We start from the raw sequence: 19,591 nt of genomic DNA on the forward strand, positions 1-19,591 counted from the left end.
GTTAAACCATCAGCGGTGAAACCGCCAAGTCATGAGCTCTGAAGCACATCTCAGTGTTATACCTGCCTTATGGTTTTGGGCTGAAATATGTCCTCTACCCAAACTCATATGTTGAAGGCTTACTCCCCAGTATATCAGAACGTAACCTTATTTGGAAATAGCGTAATTGCAGATAAATTTAGATAAAATGAAAACCTAATCCAGTATGATCAATGTCCTCATAAAGGGAGGAAATTTGGAGACAAACAGACACACAAACACACACACAGGAGAAGGTCATGTGAACATAGAAACAAAGAGCAAGACGGTGGTGCAGAAGACAAGGAATACCAAAGATGGCCAGGAATTCATCAAAAGGCACAGAACTGATCTCCGCTCATAGCCTCAGGAGGAATGAACCTTACCAACACCTCAATCTTGGTCTCCTAGCTTCCAAAGCTGGGAGGTCACTATTGTTTAACCCATCTAGTTTATTATGAGCAGCCCTAGAAAACTCATATACTCACACACCTGATGGAGTTGTAATCAGGTTCACCACTTTATTCATTAAATAAGCATTTCCACGTGTGTCTGTCCCTGAGATGGACTCTGTGGGTGCACAGAGGATCAGACCACAGTGCCCACCCTCTGAGACCCTGCAGAGACATAAGTAGCACAAGTCAGAGTGGCTATTGAGCACTCGACATGTTGTAGCCTATAAAATACATACCAAATATTGAAGACTGTATGGCAAGAATATGAAATATCTCGGGGTGCCTGGGTGGTTCAGGGAGTTTAGCCTCTGCCTTCTGCTCAGGTCATGATCTCAGGGTCCTGGGATCGAGCCCCACATCAGGCTCTCTGCTCAGCAGGGAGCCTGCCTCCCCCTCCTCTCTCTGCCTACTTGTGATCTCTCTGTCAAATAAATAAAATCTTTAAAAAAAAAAAAAAAAGAATGTGAAATATCTCATTCATGCATTTTATAGCAGTTATGTGTTGCAATAGTAGTTTAAATATTTTGGTTAAAGTATATTATTAAAATTATTTTCTCCTCTTTCTTTAAATTTTTTTAATTTGACTAATAGAAAATTTTAAATTACACATGTGGCCAGCAGTATTGATCTATGGGACAGCATTGCTCCAGAAGCTCTCAGATCAGGGGTGAGGAAGACATAGAAGCAGTAACGGCCATATGTCAAGGTCATAGTGGTTTTTCACAAGTCTGTAGGAGCCTGGAAGAAAGAACTACATCCACAAAGAAGGGAGGATTTGACATAGGAGCAGGGCATTCCAAAGCTCACAGTCCAGCCCTTTTGTGGAATTACAAAGAACATTGTAGGCTACCCAACAGCTTCCTGTGAAGGAGTGAGAAGCGAAAATGAAAACCCCAAAGAGCAACATTAACTGAATATTCGTGAGATCTCGATTCTGGGCTAAGTACTTCATTTATATTCACTCATTTACTTTTCATTGCAGTTCTATCAGTCAAACACCTATTATTCTCACTTTACAGATGAGGAAACTGAGATGTTAAATTCTTTGCCTGAGATGTTAAGTTCTTTGCCCAGGGCAACACCGAGAAAGGTTTAAATGTGAGTCTGGAATAACAGGTGAGAGCCAGCTTGAGAAGGACCTTGTTTATCATACCAACATATAAAATTAAAGAGTGGAGGGAGGGAATGAGGACAGCCATTTGTTTCTCTTGTAGAGAATGAAGAGGCCATGGAAACTCTAAGTAAAACTCTGGCATAATCAAATTAGAGTTTTAGAAAAATTAGAGCTCTGGCCATGAAGAATGGTGGAGCTGGAGGTTCTGTGTTCAGATAAGAAGTCATTCTCGTCCCTTGCCCAGAAATAGAAGAATAATCCAGAGAACTTCCTGTTACTATGGCTTTTGAGGGCTCTCAGGAGTCCTTTGTAGACCAAAGATGGATGTCACTGGAAATCCAGAAGTGATCTGAGGCCACAGAGCTGGTCTGACTGAAACCAAATTGTGGATGACACAGGACTCTTTCCCCCTTTCTTTAGAAACCGCTGTTCTTTGACACTTCCGGCCTTGGGAAAGGCTTGGATCAGCGGCTGAACTGAAATAGCAGAAGAAATAAATAAGACTTCTGCCTCAGAGGTTTGTCCTGGGAATGAGGGAGGGGACACATTTTACCTTCAGGTTCTGAGGTTTTCTGGCAACCCTCAAGTCACCCAGAATGAATCTTTCTTCCATTCTCAGACTGCTTAATGTGTGGGATGCCTCACTCTTTTCCTTCAAGAGTCACGGAAGAGAAATGACTCTAAAGAAACAATGATTTTGATTCTTTAAGATACAGTTTCTCATAGAATAGCACTTGGAATCTGATGACTTAAAGCTCACACCTGTTGCAATTCTGAACCTAAAAGTTAGGCAACTTAAGAGGGCTCTTCCCCAAATGTGATCTCAAGAGCTGTTTTGAGAAGGTCAGTGGTAGGCCTCACATGCCTTCTTTTGGTTTATGAAACATGAGGTAGAGTGAAAATAGTGAGAGGTTTCCAGTGTTTGCTATTTCATGAGTCTGAAAAAAATACATTGAGAAAAAGAATATAGGTATAATTCAGGACTGCTATTTTGGGTAGCTATTTATTTGTGGAAGAAGTTTCTACCCTGATAGAAAAATTATCTACCTTCTGGGACAATCATCATGAAAAGCAAATTCTTCTTGGCTGATGATTGCAAAAAGGTGCCTCTTCCTTGGGAAGAGCATGGTCTGGGTCCAGGGCTGCCCATGTGGTCTCTCTATCATGTCCTCTTGGGCAGGGCACGAACTCCATTCCGTACGCAGAGACCCTGCAAGCTTCATACCCCATCCATGCAGAGCTAACATAATGATCACATTGTGGTGGAACACTACAAATCATAAACACATTCATGGATCTGAAAAGCAAAATATGAAACTTTAAGTACAAACCAGGCCACTAAACATAATTGGTCATAACTGACTTGTTACATAATCTTGGTGAGTCACTGAGCTTTGTAAGGTGATCCACAATAATGTAGAGTCTTCATAATGTAAGCAAAAAAATAATAATAATAATTAGTAGCAAACAGAAAATCATTAAGGCTTGATGATCAGAAAATAGTTTCAATTTCAATTATTTTAACAGCAATATTTCTATGAGAAACCAGAAGAGTTTAGTTTTTGGAAGGAGTTATGCTAATAAGATCAAAGAGTTATACCAACTGAAGGTAAAGATGTAAATGATGAGTAGAAGAGAAATTTTATTACTTCCAAGGACACTAAGTCCTAGAGTTGCATTAACCATCTGTTGCTTAGTGGAGAACCCACTTTAATAAACAAAGAATAATGGCTTGAAACCAGCACATCAAAGCCTCAATTTCAGCTGTACCAGCCTCTACTTGTGCTGAAATTACACCATGCCCAGTAAATTGTTATTGTAATATGTGGAGGCTGTTTTTCCCAAGCAGGCAAACACTTCCAATAATGTTATTCATCCTATTTATTTTGCTTATTAAAAATAAACATAAAACTTGAGCTTTTTCAAGCCTAAAACCACCAACTCCTAATTAGTTTTATCTAAATTAATGAGGTTTTACTGTACTAGTTCCTAAAAGTGCAGTACTGAATTCTAGGAAAAGCTGTTGCAATTAAAATGGAGAAAGCCAACAAGAATTTGGCAAAAGACTAAAATTAAAGGTCTAATTCTATCCTAAGCCCCCCAATTAAAATCATCTTCTACCCATAATATCATCGGCCTGAAGATAATCCAATTACAAACACAGCATTTATCATTAGATTTTATTTTCTATGTAAAATTGGAATCAGAAACAGTAGTTCACATCTGTGATCAATCTTGGTTTTGGTTGATCTCAAATTTACATTAAAAGGTGACCCAGAATGGAGTCCTTCCTTGGCTCTTTCTTGCAAGTGGGTGTTTCCTTAAATGTTTCTCTTAGGCTTTGCCCCCAAAGAACAAAGAATGTTCTGGGATGGCAACGAGAATCAAATGACAGGTTTGAAATCAAGTAGGTCCTACCTAGCATCATGCTTTATTTTACAATACTCATAATAATTTTTTAAATGGCTAAAACTTGGTCTAATACATATGTTTAGATAAACGGATGTACATTTTTTTATTAAGAAAGTAGTTGTTAAGAGACCTTATAGACATGAAAGTATTGATAATTATTGGTAATGTATTATGAAGGGCTTAAAAATATGTAATACTTCAGTAATTCCATTTTCAGATCATCTCAGTACCTTCTTTTAGAGTAGCTTCCAAGCTAAGCTGTTGAAAACTTAGTAGGAACTTAATAATGTTTTTAAATAAAAATCATAGTTCTCCTAAGCACAAACCATTCAGATTATTTTTAAATAACCAATTTTGGGTGCCTAAGCAAAACCTAAAATAATCTTACTAGGACATTCCAAAAGAAACATTCTCCCCAAATCTCTTTGTGAATGTCAGCTTTGGTCAAGTGTACAAGACTATGTCTTGGGTTTGTTTAAAAAATATATATATATCGTAGTTTATTTGTGAATGTCCAATATAAGATGGATTAGATTTTTCTTCCTCTTAGCAATTTGCTCTTACTCATGCTGTTGATTTTCTAAGCTTGGGATTTATGCACCGTACATAGTTCTCCTTTGGTACCTATTATCAGCTGGTACCTCTGTAAAAGCAGCAGCCAGAGTTCTTAAGTTGTGTCCCATAAAATTGCTCTAAAAGCCAAATCTTGGTATCTAAAAAGGAAGTTTCTGAAGATCAATCAGAATTTGGCAATTAAGGGAAACTTCACCTTCACCCCAATTGAGTTGAGGGTATATCAAGGAGATGAAAAGATATATTGCACATTTCTTGGAATGCTTAAGAGATAGTAAGCTATGATGAATTGAACTGTCATCATGTCCCATCTAGCTGAAAAATATTAACAAGAGCAATTTAGAATAATCTGAAGTGTTTGACCGAATCATCAAAGTTTGCATCAATGGATCATGAACTAAAACATGATCAAGGATTCAGAGCACATATGCTCTTCCTGCTCAAATCAGAGATGGTCTGGAATGGTGTCATGTAAACAATTAAATATTAAAGTTGAAAAGGATGGAAGGAAAGGGGGGGAGTGGGAAAAGGCAAAAGAGAGGGCAAAGGAAAAATGTTTTAGAAGTACAAATTTGGGGGGGGAATCAGTTATACTCATATGCTTCTTATTGTCAGAAAAATAAAAATGACTTCCCCTAATACCCATCCTCTTTGTTTCCAGCAACAGGAATAAACAGAAACAAGTGTAGGACAAGAACTCTGTAATCTATGACTAGAGATGAAATGTGACCAAAAGGTAGAAAATTCCCATCTTAATGACACACCCCAGAGTTAAACAGATACTTAGATAATATATATACATGCATATATATACTTACATAATCATACAAATAAAGATAGAATTGAAAATGCAATGAATGGCTGAAGAGAAATTACAGGGTTCTCTAGAATTCTGTAGCAGAAGGTCATGACTCAGAGTTTTAACACGTCCTGAGAAAAACAAAATAAACCATGCGTCTGGTTCCGTAGGGGTGGAAAAAGTATTTTGTCCGCTGACCACAGCCAACAAAATACTTAATTAAAATCTCAAATAAAGTTATTTGTACTCAAATAAAACTTCTTGGACCTTTGTTTTTAAAACTTTTCTATTGCTATCAAAAAATACTTGGAAACGAATAGCATGTAAGTTTTTTATTTATAGTGGTGTAGAATGCTCATTTAAAATAAGCTAGAGGAGGGGCGCCTGGGTGGCTCAGTCAGTTAGGAGTCAGGCTCTTGGTTTCGGCTCAGGTCATGATCTCAGGGCCATGAGATGGAACCCCACCAAGAAGCCCTATGCTCAGCATGGAGTCTGCTTGAGATTCTTTCCCTCTCCCTCTCCCCTTGCTCAGTCTGTCTCTCTCTTTCTCAAATAAATAAATAAAATCTTAAAATAAAATAAGCTAGAGGATTTAAGGAGACTAGAAATAAAAAATCCCAGGAAGTGGATCTTGTCTAAACAGAGCAATAGCCCTGGACCAGAAGTCAGAGGGTTCGAAGTCTCCGTAAAACACATCCTAGCTGTGCAGCCTTTAGCCAACTTTTGTGACCTCTCTGAATCTGAGTTTCTTCATCTCTAAAGTAATTGCCAAACCTTCTGGGGGAACATATGAGTTAATGTACATGAAAGTGCTTTGTGACCACCAGTATGGGACATATAGTACAAAAAGGGAGAAAACAAAGCATTAAAAAAGAAAAAAATGCAAGTCTGATTCACCCCTCTGAAGGGAATTAATCCTGCCTGTCCCCAAAGACTTCATTAGCTATTTGAAAGATGTCGTTGCGTATTTATCTTTAAATTGCTTACTAATCATCTCGAGCAAAAGCTCATGGCAATATTATCAGAGCCAATTACTTAGCATGTCACACTCAGTATCCTGAAAAAAATACCAGCAAATGCTTTCTGCAATAAATAACCATATGTGCCCTTGGGATTTAAATTTTACTGTGAGGGGAAAGTGGTGTTGCTTTGAAATATATGCTGGCTGGGTCCTTCCTTTCTTTTTTTCTTTTTATATTTTCCTCCCTCTTAGAAGTATATTCAAGGACAAGGTAGTGAAATTGAAATTGAGGAACAGTTAATGAGGGAAAATGCCATTTGAATCGGAGAAGATGGGCGGTAATTTTTAATTGAGTGTCCCTCTTCAGTAGGCTCTCATATTTTCACTTCAGGAGGCTTTGTGTTGGTTACTGAGTCCATGAAGGGCACTGCTCAAGATGCACGTGCTCCATGGCCCCCGCCTTGCTAGATTAATGGGGTCGTTCTGAGAAATCATGGTCTGCAGGAAACATTTTTAACCAGTGCTGTCAGAGGGAATCACTCCATGTTTACCTTCCAGGATTTTGGCACAGGTTCTTCCAAGATGGAACACAAGAGTTTATAAATTGCGATCATTTGCAAAACGTTCAGGAAGACTCTCCTCAGAAATAAGTCCATCACACCAAAAAAATATTTCAATGGTTGACATGATACCATCTCAGTGAATTAAATATAAAATGAGCATTGGAAAATACAATAAGATTTATTTAAATACAATCAAGGAGTGGTTTATTTATGACCCAGCAGGAATGTTTTTCAGAAAGAATTCCCTCTTTACTCAACCTGATCTATTCCGTCCTTTGGGTTTTCATTACTTAAAAAAGGAAAGACATATAAAGTATGAAAGTCCTCAGCTTTATTAATGCAAACATATTTTTATTAAAGAATGAATGCATTTATGCTAAAGAATAGTTTACATGTGTTGTAGAGCAGCAAGCAATATCCAAGAGGCGAGTTCTTCTCAATATGACTCCATGCTCATTCTACATGCCTTAACACTGGACCCACACATGGGGGCACACGTACACACACACAAATGCATACAGGAACACACAGATACACAGACCAAAACGCTGACACCATTACTCTCTGGATTTGATGAGCTCTTATTTAAGGCTTCTGTAAGGTGTCCCAGTGCCCCTAACATTACCGGGATTAAAAACAGACTTCAGTCAAGGAGCAGAATTACCTGGAAAACTAGCCATCTGCTCCTAGCCTTAAATGTATGCATTTGAACCAACACTTTCAGTTTCATTCAGTGTTGACTCTGTGTTGATGATATTAAAGATCCGTGAAACTGAGTCATCTCAGACTCTCTTAGCGATATTTCTCATTAGAAACAGTGGATAAACCGGCAACTCCGCCCCTAAGATATCACCAATTGTAAGATAATGGGGTCAGATTTCCCTTTGGGACACAGTTTCTCCAGACAAACCAAGTGTCTATAGCACATTCCCTATTTGAGTACAATGTTGAGTGATTGAGGCAAGCCTTCCTTTGTGATGCCCAATCAGATCTGAAGCTTGCCGCGAAGGATTCATCAGACAGGACCATCAACTAAATAAGTAACCATAAATCAGAACTGATCAAAGGACAGCCTACGAGGAGTTTGCTCGCTTGCTGATAACTCATTCCCTTTTTCCAAGGTTTCTGTGGTTGTGGTGGTTGTTTGAAACTCCTACTTTGTTTATTTCCCCTGCTTGGTTCTTTTCTTCCCTTTTTGTGTCCTGCAGTGTATGCTGAGAATCCATCCCTTAGGGACATTCGCTGGGTTGGAAAGAGAAAGAGGGTAGATGAGGAGGGATGAGGAAAGCAGCTATTAGTAGTCGCAAGTATTCTAAGAAAATAGATGACGTGAATACAATAAGAGGGTACTACTTGATATATTTATGTAAATGAAAGCATTATCTTTAACTGTGAATTAACTGCCAACTATCAGCTTGTTAGTTGTAAAGCTCAATAAAGGCTGTGCTGATTTGCTTACTTAGGAGAGAATCTGAAACATGCCAGGGAGAGGGGCTCTCAGGATATGCCTGAGGTGTTCCTTTAGCTCTGCGGCCTCCCACCTGCACCTGCACCCCCCACCCACCCACACACCCTCTCCCCATGACTAGGGATCCTACAGGTGGCATCTAACATTCTTGTTGGTTATCATAAGGCAGATTGGAATGGTCCATCAAATAACAGCCGCAGTGGATTTGCCTGAGAGTGATGATACCTGGCATGGGGTCTCCTACAGGGAGGCATGGGGAAATGAGGGGGGTGGGGAAAGAAGAGAGTCTAGAACTTTCCTCCCCGTCCGCACGCCCACCCTCCTCACAGTCACAGCAGCAGCAGATTTCAATGTAATGTAATTACTTTAATAATACATTTCTTTAGATTTAGAATTGCTCTTCTGAATTTAAAAAGCTTGGTCGGCCAATAGTTTGGCAGTCTTTTCTTCCCAAATTTGAATCATTGCTTATTCATCTATCATCTTGAATTCCTTGACCAATGCTGCCTTGCTGAAGCATCCTAAGTCTATTCAGCCATCATCGGATTCCAATTCCTGGGAAACTTCTTCTGATGAGCTGTTCCTGTGGATCCGACCGTCGCTCTTCATACTGTGGAAAGTCTTCTTGAAGGCCTCCATCATGGCATGGGCCAGCTTCTTGGCCTCGAGCTTGCTCTCACACTCTACAGCGTGGCAGTCCATCTGGTAGGACAGGTCATCATTGATCTCCCTATAAACCCAGGCGAAGATGTTGGGGCTCACGTTGTGGTCGGCAGTGCAGTAGGCAATGCGTGCCACCTGGAAGGTATCCATGTGGACTGTGGCTTCACCTTTGTGGTCGAGGTGATGAAGCCACACTTGGAATGGTCGGATTTCCAGAAGGGCATTGGCTGGAAAGACATCTTCTCGGGCTAGCGTGTGCTTCTTCCAGAGCTCGATGACGGGCTTTTCTGTGCAGCCTGACAGAAACTGCATGCCTGTGGTGGGGACTTTACCCAGATAGGTAACCTGCAGAGAGACGAGAGGAAGAAAAAGGGAAAGGTCAATATTGGGCTCTTCATTCTAGTTGTTCACTTAGATGCTCTCAGTCACACTGTCACTCTGGGCAGGTAGAGAGACATCGTTCCAGCTCCCAAACGAACAAAGTTGTCACCAGAATTTCTACCTTTTCTCCCTCACAAGTGGTATTGAAATGCCTTAAGTAGCGTTGGATTTTTTAAAAACCTAATTTCTAGAGACCCATTCTCCCTCTCATCTCCTACCCCCTTTTAAAATTCAAATTATAGCAACAATATGATCTTTTTACATAATTTGGCATGTCTTTAAAATCATAAAGCCATTTGAAGTTTCCTTTCAACCAAACACATACAGAATTTAATGACAGGAGGAAGTCAAAAGGATGCCGCATCTGAAAAAAAATTTTTATTAAACTTGTCTACTTATCACTTTACAATTCTCTCACAGTGTTTGATTTCACCTAAGCTTTTGCTTCTAGCAATTGCCAAGGACACAAAAACATTATGGATTAAAACATGATTGTTATCCCTACCCCACCCCCCACTACAAGCAAGGTAATTTTTTAAATATGGCAATACTCAGTTGTTTTTCAGCCTAAATAAGCTTTAAACTGATGAGCATCTGGTTATAGTGATAATAAAAGAAAGATCGAAAGATGGGTCAACACTGGAATTCTGGCTAGCTAGACGGGCAGTATGAAAACAAAGGCAAAGAATTCCAAGTGACTCAAATAGTATCTTTTTTTTAAGATTTTATTTATTTATTTGAGAGACAGAGTACAGGCCTATGTGCATGAGCAAGGGGGAGGGGTAGAAAGAGATGGGGAAGCAGACATTCTGCTGAGAGCGAGCCCTGGGCAGGGCTCAATTCCAGCACCCTTTCCCCATCATGACCTAAGCTGAAGGCAGAGGTTTAACCCACTGAGCCATCCAGGCATCCCTCAGATAGTGTCTTTTAAAACACTTGTTTATTATCCTACTAAGAAGGATTTTCATTTTTTCTTTTTTTTTTTTTTTCATTCATCAAAATTCATGGAACTGCCACTATTGGAAAACCGGCATTATGGAAATGTGTAAAACTGAAGAAATCATTTAAGAAATAACATAAGATAGTATATAATTAGGTTCAAAATCAGTGACACAGATGTAAATACTGTCAATTAGAGGAAGATGAGATCAGAAAAAAAAGTCCACGGAAATGATGAGAAAGGAGATTTGGGAACAATGATTGCAATCAATGTCTGTGTTTCGCGGGGCTATAAAGGTCACACACACAAAGATGCAGAACATAGAAGTTAAGTACTATTGCATTTTTTTCATGGTTTGTTTACCTCTTAAACAAGAGTTAATTAGACATTCCCTTTAAAAAATAACTTATTTATAAAGAGGCACAGTGCTGTACATTCTAGGAATACTTACTGGGAACCTATTATACACATCGGCAAAGAGCCAGGGGAGATGAAGAACGGGGAGGGGGAAGATGGAGAGGTCCAAAATCAATAGGAAGGAGGTCATTGGTATTTGCTCACAGCACAGTCTTTGAAGCAAACAAAGTCGAGATTTACATCCTAGTTCCACAGTTCACAAGGTGGGTGGTTCTGGGCCATGTGTTAACCCTCTACTGTGAAGGATACAGGCAAAGGACCCTAAGGATTCAGAGGAGCGAAAAATGGCATCCTGCTGATGGAAGGCCTCAGGGTAGAGAGTCACTAGATTTCAAGATATGGGGTCTCAAAAGCCAGGTAGGAGAAGCACGTGAAGGCAGCAAGAGGAGGGAACAGGAGGGAAAAGGCCTGCAGTGGGGAAAGCTCTCTTCCACACAACCTGGGCAACAGGCCACTTAGGCCTGACCAGATAGGAGGTGGGGACAGAGGGCAGCCCTGGAGAAGAGACAGGATGTAAGATGTCACTGTATGAAAGCAGGCAGAAGGCCCAACACGCAGCCTAGGGAGTAAGGACATCCCTGCTCTGGAGGGAATGCCATAGAAGGTCTACAGTCCCAGAAGTGCCCGGATCTGAGCAAGGTTGTGAACTTGGAAGACTTGCCAGGAAGAACAGATGGGAAAGTCTGGGCAGTAGCAGAATGCTCAGGAGTTCATGGAGGTGATGAGAAAAGACAGATGGAGCCTGATGGGACGACATTACAGAAGTGGGACTGACAACACGTGGTGGGAGACGGAAGGGGAGAATGACACAGACAGACAAGCAAGTGCCTCACCTCCACAAGGAGAGCCATAGGCTGGATGGCTCCTGTTCTCTCCACGTTGGAGTAAATGTGCAATAAAGAGGTCTTGACTTCTATATTTCCTGCAAATGTGCTTTCTGTATATGGTACTTCATGATACCTTTTACTCCTTTTTTAACAGCTTTATTACATTTTTATAGAGGTGAAATTCACATCCCATAAAATTAACCATCTTAAAGTGTGTGATTCAGTGGTATTTAGTAGTCAAAATGTTGTACAACTGTCAGCTCTGTCCAGTCCCAAAATGTTTTCACTGTCCCCAAGGGTGATGTCATCCCCATGAAGCTGTCACTCTCTATCGTCCCCTCCCACCAGCCCCTGTCAACCTCTAATCTGCTTTCTGTCTGTATGGATTTATTATTCTGGACTTTTGTATAATACGCAACCCTTTGTATCTGGCTTCTTTCATTGAGCATAATGTTTTCAAGGTTCTTGCAAGAGGGACCATGTAGCAGTAGCTCATTCTTTTCTAGGACATCTTTACCTCAAGAAATTCAAAAGAAAATGGGGAAACTAACCTCAGTGCTTGAAGTAAAAGTGCATTCTTTCTTACTATCCACTGAAACTAGAAATAACCATGTTTATATTTGACAGAAATAGCCTTCAAAGGGAGGAAATGTCCTTCAATTTGCTCTAAGCTCTCTCTCTCTCTCTCTCTCACACACACACACACACACACACACACACACACTTTTTAAAATTAAAAAGTTATCTAGCCAATGCCTTCTAACATGATATAATTAAGGGATGAGCTTCAAAACTTTATTAGAGGTTGTAGAAAATTCACTCCAATCAAAAGCAATTTCATAGAAGTAAATATGTGTAACTCAGAAAACTGTATTCCTTTCATAAATATTTATGACTTGAAAACTGAAGATTTTAAGGAAATGAAGTTTTATTTTGGAAGTGTGCTTGATAGAAGGATGGGGCAGAGATGAGGAGCCCAAAGAGCTTACTAAAATAATAACAAAAGCTACTTTTACTATGTAGACATATATAAAAACAATTTTAAAGCTCTGAGATAGAACAGAAGACATAGGTGTAACCTCTGGGTATTAAACTTAAGAAAGTAATCTTCATTCAGTGGCCCAGTTTCACCAAGGTTACCTAGATGGCTCACTGCACATCGAGCATGAGGTTCTAAATTGTCATTTATATATATATCACCACCGAATCAAGCCACGAGGATGCTGAATAAAGTAGTACCTAATATTTGCACCACACTTTAGGCAAAAGGCTATTTGTGTCTACCAGCTTCATTGACAGACCTGTGGATTCATGGATCAGGACAGAAAATGATTCCCATTAGCCCATTTTCAGAGGTAAGAACCCTAGGTCAGGGACTGGCACTGGGACATGCACTCTGTTCTGCAAGGTGCTAGGCTTTCTGGAACATTCTGATGATTCGTGAGGAAAACGGCATGGAAAAGTCACCCTCAAAAATATGTGTTGAATTCCTGAGCCACTTTGCTATTAGAAAAGAGCTGTTTCCATTGGAGTCCACTTACTAGACACTTGTTCATTTCCCCCATCTTTTGACTATAAGAGAGATTTTGGACTTCTATGAGCACCCTAGATACAGCAGGTCCTCCCAAAGAGTGGACAGCATTCTTGCATGGGGTGCTTTCGTAAATGACATTCTCTCCCATGCCATGAGGGGCCTAAGCCTTGATTTACAGCTTTATTCCTTATTGCATAATTACAGAAAGTAAGACTCAGAAACCTCTTAAAATTCCCAGGTGAAATGGAGCACAAATAACAAAATTTTATATATATACATATACATATATATGTATATGTATTTATATATATATATAAATACAATATAAATATTAATATATTTAATATCTATATAAAGTATAGGTTTTCTAAAACTCAAGAAAATATAGTCTACTTAAAACAAAATCAAAGAAAACAAACTGTTTCATCTTAAGAACTGAAGACTTTCGGCATCTTCCCAAGAGTATTCTGTGAAAAGAGAAGCATAAACGTGTTCTACCAATACTAATCCTAAATATTCCATTAGCTTCATCTTGCAAAGTACTACTCAGCCTGCAGAGGGTGGAGAGCTAAAAGTGGTTAAGGGGAGGACTCCTCTCCATTGTGATACTGACAGGGGCCTCTAAGCACACCAAATGTTCACTGGGCCTTGCACAATTTATGTTTGCTCTCAACTGGGATTTTCCATGGAGATTACAGAGGCTGAGATTACAGAGATTACAGACAAGCCCTTAGTATAAGCACAGAATTAGCAAATATGCCCCTGACATGCCAGAAAATGGCTGATTGTCTAGATAAGCAGCTCCAGTCCTGCTGCTTGATAGGACCAGGATCTGCTTCCCTTGGGCCTTGGTAAGACTCTCAGCTGGGACTCCTCTGTAATTAAATGAGCTAACCCTGTCCAAGCCCTTCTAGGCAGTCCCAGTAATGGAACTCTCTGGTTCCTATAGGATCTAGTCAACATAAAACATGAGTTAAAGGGTCTAATCTGATGTCACTGGGTGAACCTCAGGAAGTCAATGGAACCTCTGTTTTGTTGCCTTTGTGGAGGTGATCATGTCAGAAATCCCAAGAGATAACATAAATACAAAAAAACAATGCTAGGTTGGCATTCCTTAGAGAGACATGGAAAAAGAATTATCTAAATGGTGTTTCCCTAAAAATGGAATGTAAAATGATGACATGATGTTCCAAGCAGTTTCCCCTCCACATAACCCCTTTAAATCAGCCCTGTTATCACCCATAATGGCCTGTGTTCTGGAATCCTCACTTGGTGCACTTTCCCCTCCTAAGTCAACTATCTACTACCTGCCTATGCATTTGCAAACCCCCCTGTAAGTTCTCCAAAGTCTGTCATTAACCCATGATTCTAAGTCACTGGAGACAACAACAGCAACAATTCTTCAGGCTTTAATTAAAAAAAAAAATGTTAATTTCTCTCTTTAATTTTTGATATATAGTGTAATAAAAATATACCTATGGCTCTGTTTCTCAAGGGAAAACTTAAACCTTAAAAAAAAAATCAACCGTCTCAAAATTCCAAAGTTTCATCATGCTGTGCATTCAGCCATTTCCTCTACCAACATGAAGCCACAGGACCCACGTGTGTCAATAAACAGAAACTCTCCCAATACAGTGTGTTATCTTTGTAGCCTTCCACGTCAACACTGTGGTGGGGATTTACTCTCTCCATAGAGAGATCGCTTCTTGCCACAATCTCCTGAGGGCAGGGAGACTTTATTTCACACCCCTCTGTTGGCACCTCCTCCCTAGAAGTAAAAACACAGGACTCAATGTGCAAGGAGGCTTCAGGAAGTTCTGCTGCCAACATAGGTCTGGTGAAGGAGAATCTTGTTATTCCTGCCCATCTATGAAAGAGGTGAATGTTTTCTAGATGAATACGTCCCTTCTGAGCCTCATCCTTATGGGCTGCTATCTTCCAGAGCCACAGAATTGACGAGAACCCTTGAGTCACTAAACAGGTCACTAAATGCCCAAAATAATAGACAGATTTCTTTCTTTTTCTTTTTCTTTCTTTTTCTTTTTTTTTTTTAAGTTGTTGCCTCCCAGAGTGTAGGAACAAAGGGACTCAGAAGAGGACAGAAAGAGTCTTCCGGGGGAGTAACAACCAGTTGGAAATAAGCAGTAAACACTAACATCTTTTCTATGGTTGCAGGAATAGGCATTGGGCAAGAAACTTATTAAGAATGAATCATTCAGAGAGAAATAAACAAGCCGAGCAAAAAAATGAAAGTTTTTCCCCATGTGTCATTCAATGGCATACGCTGATGCCTCAGACACAGACGGTTGCAATATGTGTGAATGGGCTTTGCCCAATCCTGACTGAAAAAATTATTGGAGAATATTCACAGCGTGTGAAAATCCATAGAGGCCATGAAGCTGAGGGGCCTGCCAGAGCGTCTGCCGCATTCCAGTGCCAGTCAGGAGAGACTGGTGTCCTCAGAAGCTCTCCTTCCCACCCAGGACTTTTCCAACAGCTCATCCAGTTCTCCATTCATGAATCACCATTCTTTCTTCATCTGTGGCAAAACAAACTCTGCGTGCCTGACATGAAGCCTTCTGGCCAACTGAGCCATCACCGTCTCTTCCTTTTGATGGCCAGTCAATATTTCATTCTGGCCTGAAAACCCCTTGTTTAGGATCCTGACCTGTCTCATCCTAGACCATACAGTGGGATGGAAAGGCTAATGACAGGGGCCCCAAAGTAAAGAGATAGGACAGAGTGGATGATCACATAAGAATCCAAGCACCTGGCTTCCCGGAGATCTTGGACCTTCCAAGCTAGACAAACCCAACTGCACAACCACATGAGCCCAGCTTTGGTTCAGTTTACTGTGAGGCTTCTTCAGGATGGCACATCCAGATCAAAGATTCTCCAAGATGCATTTCTTGTGATATAAAAATCCTTGGTGTTCTTTCATTGTCTGTAGGAGACTTCCTGACCTCAGCTGACATAAAATAACATGGTATGAATTCAAGAAGGAGAATACTTGACTGGGAATTCTAATAGCCTTTGGGTTATAAGGCAGAAGATAAGAAAAAGAAGAGCCAACCTTGAGCCAAAAGCAGAGTCAGGTTCTTCTCTTCTGACATTAATTTCTGCTGCACTTTGTGGAGAACATTGAGATTCATAATCCCAGCTTGAATTGTCTCCTTCCTTGCTAGCCACAGAGAAGCAAGCAACCACTACACATTCTGAAGAGAACAGATGGATCCACATCCCAAGTACCTAACAATCCCCAATGCAAAGACAGACATAATGCTAATTATGACCTTGAATCTGTATTACATGTTGTAAACCATGAAGGAGGTATTAAAGAATAAATGCTGTTCGCAGGAAGCCTATGAAGTCATTGAGAAAAAAAAAAAAAAAAGTACTGAGCTTGGGGCTTAAAAATAAATTTTTTTTTAAAATGAATTTTCTTAACGGCACATTCATTTGATAAGTATGTATTGAGCACCTATAGAGAGCAGGTATATTAGTGAACAGAATCAATACACTCTCTGCCCTCTTGGGTCTTACATTCCCAGTACACAGCAAAGGTTACCGGACTCAGCATGACACGGGCAAGGCTGGCCTTAGTGAGAAGCATACACACATGCCTCTGTGAGCATTTTCAATAAATCTGGAAAACTTCTCTTAGGTTCAAAAAGGTCTTTCATATAGCACAATGGGGACAAAAAAAAAAAATCCCCATTTAGAGTCTGTTCCTTGGATCAAGCTGTGTCCCATGAAGGCTCATTATTTTTACATTCACCATGGTTTGGGTTCCTGAAACGTGGCTGTGGTAGAAGGTCAGGCAGGAGAGAAGCATCAGGGAGAAGGGAAGGTGGGTAGGAGCTAGGAAGATATAAAGGTAGAAGACCAATGCAGACTTTGTCTCCCAAACAAAATGGCCTAGCAATTAGATCGCCATTGGTGACTTGACACTTGCCCTAGACAGAAGGGGTTCCTAGCCTCCCTTGACATCTATGTCTTCACTCTCAGGATGTTCCAGATACATCAAACCGACTTGCCTTTATTGAATTATTAGAGTAAAATTATGCATTGTTTTAGGCTACTCAGCATCTCTTCTACTTTTCTTAGATTTCTCCTTTCTTCACTTTGGAGATCCAAATAAGTGTTCCCAGTGTTTAACCCCAAAGTATGGATAATTATATTGCAATAAATTCCTGATGATTCAAAGGTGTATCAACCACATTCTCTGTCTTCAGTGCTCAGTGGGGCTGTTCATACCTGCCTAACACCACCCCTTTGTTGCAGAGATGGTGATTCTGATAACCTGTCTTACATCACCCAGCTGGTCCCTGAAAACAAAACAAGATGTGGGACATAGTGTTTCCACCCCAAGGACCAGGTTTTTCCCTCTACCCCAATCTTCCTGAATAGGATCTGGATCCTTTTTTAATTTTTTTCTTTTCTTTCTTATGTCATCCGTTTTCTCTCTGGCCACTTCTTCAAGTGTCCACATTAAGACCCGGTCAGGAACATGGAAGGGTGACAGACACTCTGCCAGGCTTTGTTTAACATTCAAAAAGGAACTTGCAATCAGTTAAACTGTCTTTAACCTGAGGTGTGTTTGCATAACTCCGGGATTTAAATGATGATGCTAGCTAGCATCAATAATTGAAGGAAGGAGACAAGAATGCAGACTTAATATTCAGATATCCTATTCCTAAAGAATTTTGAAATGGTGTTTAACAAAGCAAACAATCCCTATTTCAAAGAACAATTTCAAAGAGCAAATACTAACATGTGCTGTGTTGGCTCCAACCCTGCCCTTGTGGGTGGTGTACCAACAAGCCAGACAGCGTGTGATGCGGAAATTGCTCTGGGAGCCACACGCATGGTAAGCAGGGCTTTACAGAGCACTCAGCAAAGGTGGGAGAGCCTCGAAAGACCAACCTGAGAGGCCAGGGCTCAGCTCTCCATAGACCTGGGAATCCCTTCTGGTTACCCTCCAAGGTCCTATACTCCTCACCCTTCAGACTTCTGTGGTTCATCCCTAAGAAGCCCAGAAAATTCTGGATCAAAATGAGGATTTTCTTCTCTGAAGTGAATACTGGGTACCACTCTGGGGCCTGTTTTTTGGCAGACCTCTTCAGGAGTAGACCCAGCTGTCCTTTGGCTAGACAGGGATGAGGAGGAATTGTTGCCGTTTCCCTTAAGGCTATGCTTTGAAGTCTTTGCCTTATATCTGTTTGGCCAGGCTAAGTGGGCTGACCCAGAAGCAGAGGATGAGCCTGGTGGCGTAAGGTAAGTCTGTCTCAAACAGCACATTTTTGTTACCCCGAAAGGGGATGGTAATGACCCGAAAAGGCTCCCAGACTTAATTTTCTTCTTAGCAACAAGGCTGGCAGTACAAATGAGGTTTTCCAAAGTGCATATCCTCTGGTGCACATTTATGCATATTCCTTTGTTTAGTGATATTTATCTATTTCGGTAACTTTCCCAAGGTCATAAATATTAAGAATACTTTTCTTACTGCTTAACAAGTCTTTCCAAATACTTGCATATGTTATGTTGACAGAACCTGTAAAAATATTAATAGAAATTTTACTGGGAGATATGTTTTCCTTTTATTATGTAAATGTACATCACAGGGGGAAAAAGCAAATTTACTAAGATCCAATATCAAAAAATAATTAAGTCCTATTTTTGCACTCTAATAAAGAGACGAACATTTCTTCAGCTGTTAAATACAGCTTCTGTCTCACAATTAAGAGTTTAAGTGATAGACTGGTTTCAATGATTCATATTATTATAACTTTGTTCCAAAGACGTAGAGTGATTTGAGATGCTCTGCCCCATCTTGTGCTTATCAAGCATTTCCAATGCGCAATTTGTCCTGTCAATTGTCTCTTAGATGTGTGAAGTTGGAAATATTGCCATTGTCACTGTCAAAGACAGAAGCGATTTATCTGGGAGGCACTGAAGTGTGCCCCTGAAGACAAAGTCACTTAATAAAAGTGACACCACATTGAAACATACATCCCCTCATCGGGCCCCTTCTGTTGAGCCGGCTCAAGGATGGTCAAACCTGCCGCTGTTCCACTTGGCGGGATGAGAGCAATTTATTTCATGACAAGTCTGCCATCTCCCCTTCTGCTTTCTATTCAGGGAAGGATCCTGGAAAGGGACAGACATTCAGCAGAGCTCTGCAGGCCCCAAAATGTTCACAGTGAGAAGATTCTCTAAACGATAAATCAATATGAAGCCCACGGCTTGAGAAGTATCCTGACAAATGGATTCGAGGGACAAGCACAGTGGCAGGTAAAAAATGTCACCAATTTTAGTCCTTGAAGCACTTTATCAATTCATTTTGCTTAGTGCACAATTCATTAGAAATGGACCAGAGGAGGCATTGAACAGTCAAAGAATCATATTGAGACAACATTCGGTTGGAGGTAATAAACACACCAATCTCTGGGTTGCGGGTTTAGAG

General features: G+C 40.3%; 1 protein-coding gene across 1 annotated transcript in view; it reads right to left on the reverse strand.

The window, feature by feature from the left end:
• Positions 1–7,225: 7,225 nt before the first annotated feature.
• PID1 (phosphotyrosine interaction domain containing 1) overlaps positions 7,226–19,591 on the reverse strand; it is a 224,739-nt gene continuing 212,373 nt past the window's right edge. Inside the window, exon 3 of the mRNA XM_032355064.1 lies at positions 7,226–9,371. Within this exon, the coding sequence (XP_032210955.1) occupies positions 8,895–9,371 (477 nt within the window). The 3' untranslated portion in view covers positions 7,226–8,894. The remainder of the gene's footprint in view (positions 9,372–19,591) is intronic.

The sequence above is a fragment of the Mustela erminea genome, chromosome 8 (genome assembly GCF_009829155.1).
Source record: "Mustela erminea isolate mMusErm1 chromosome 8, mMusErm1.Pri, whole genome shotgun sequence".
NCBI lineage: Eukaryota > Metazoa > Chordata > Mammalia > Carnivora > Mustelidae > Mustela > Mustela erminea.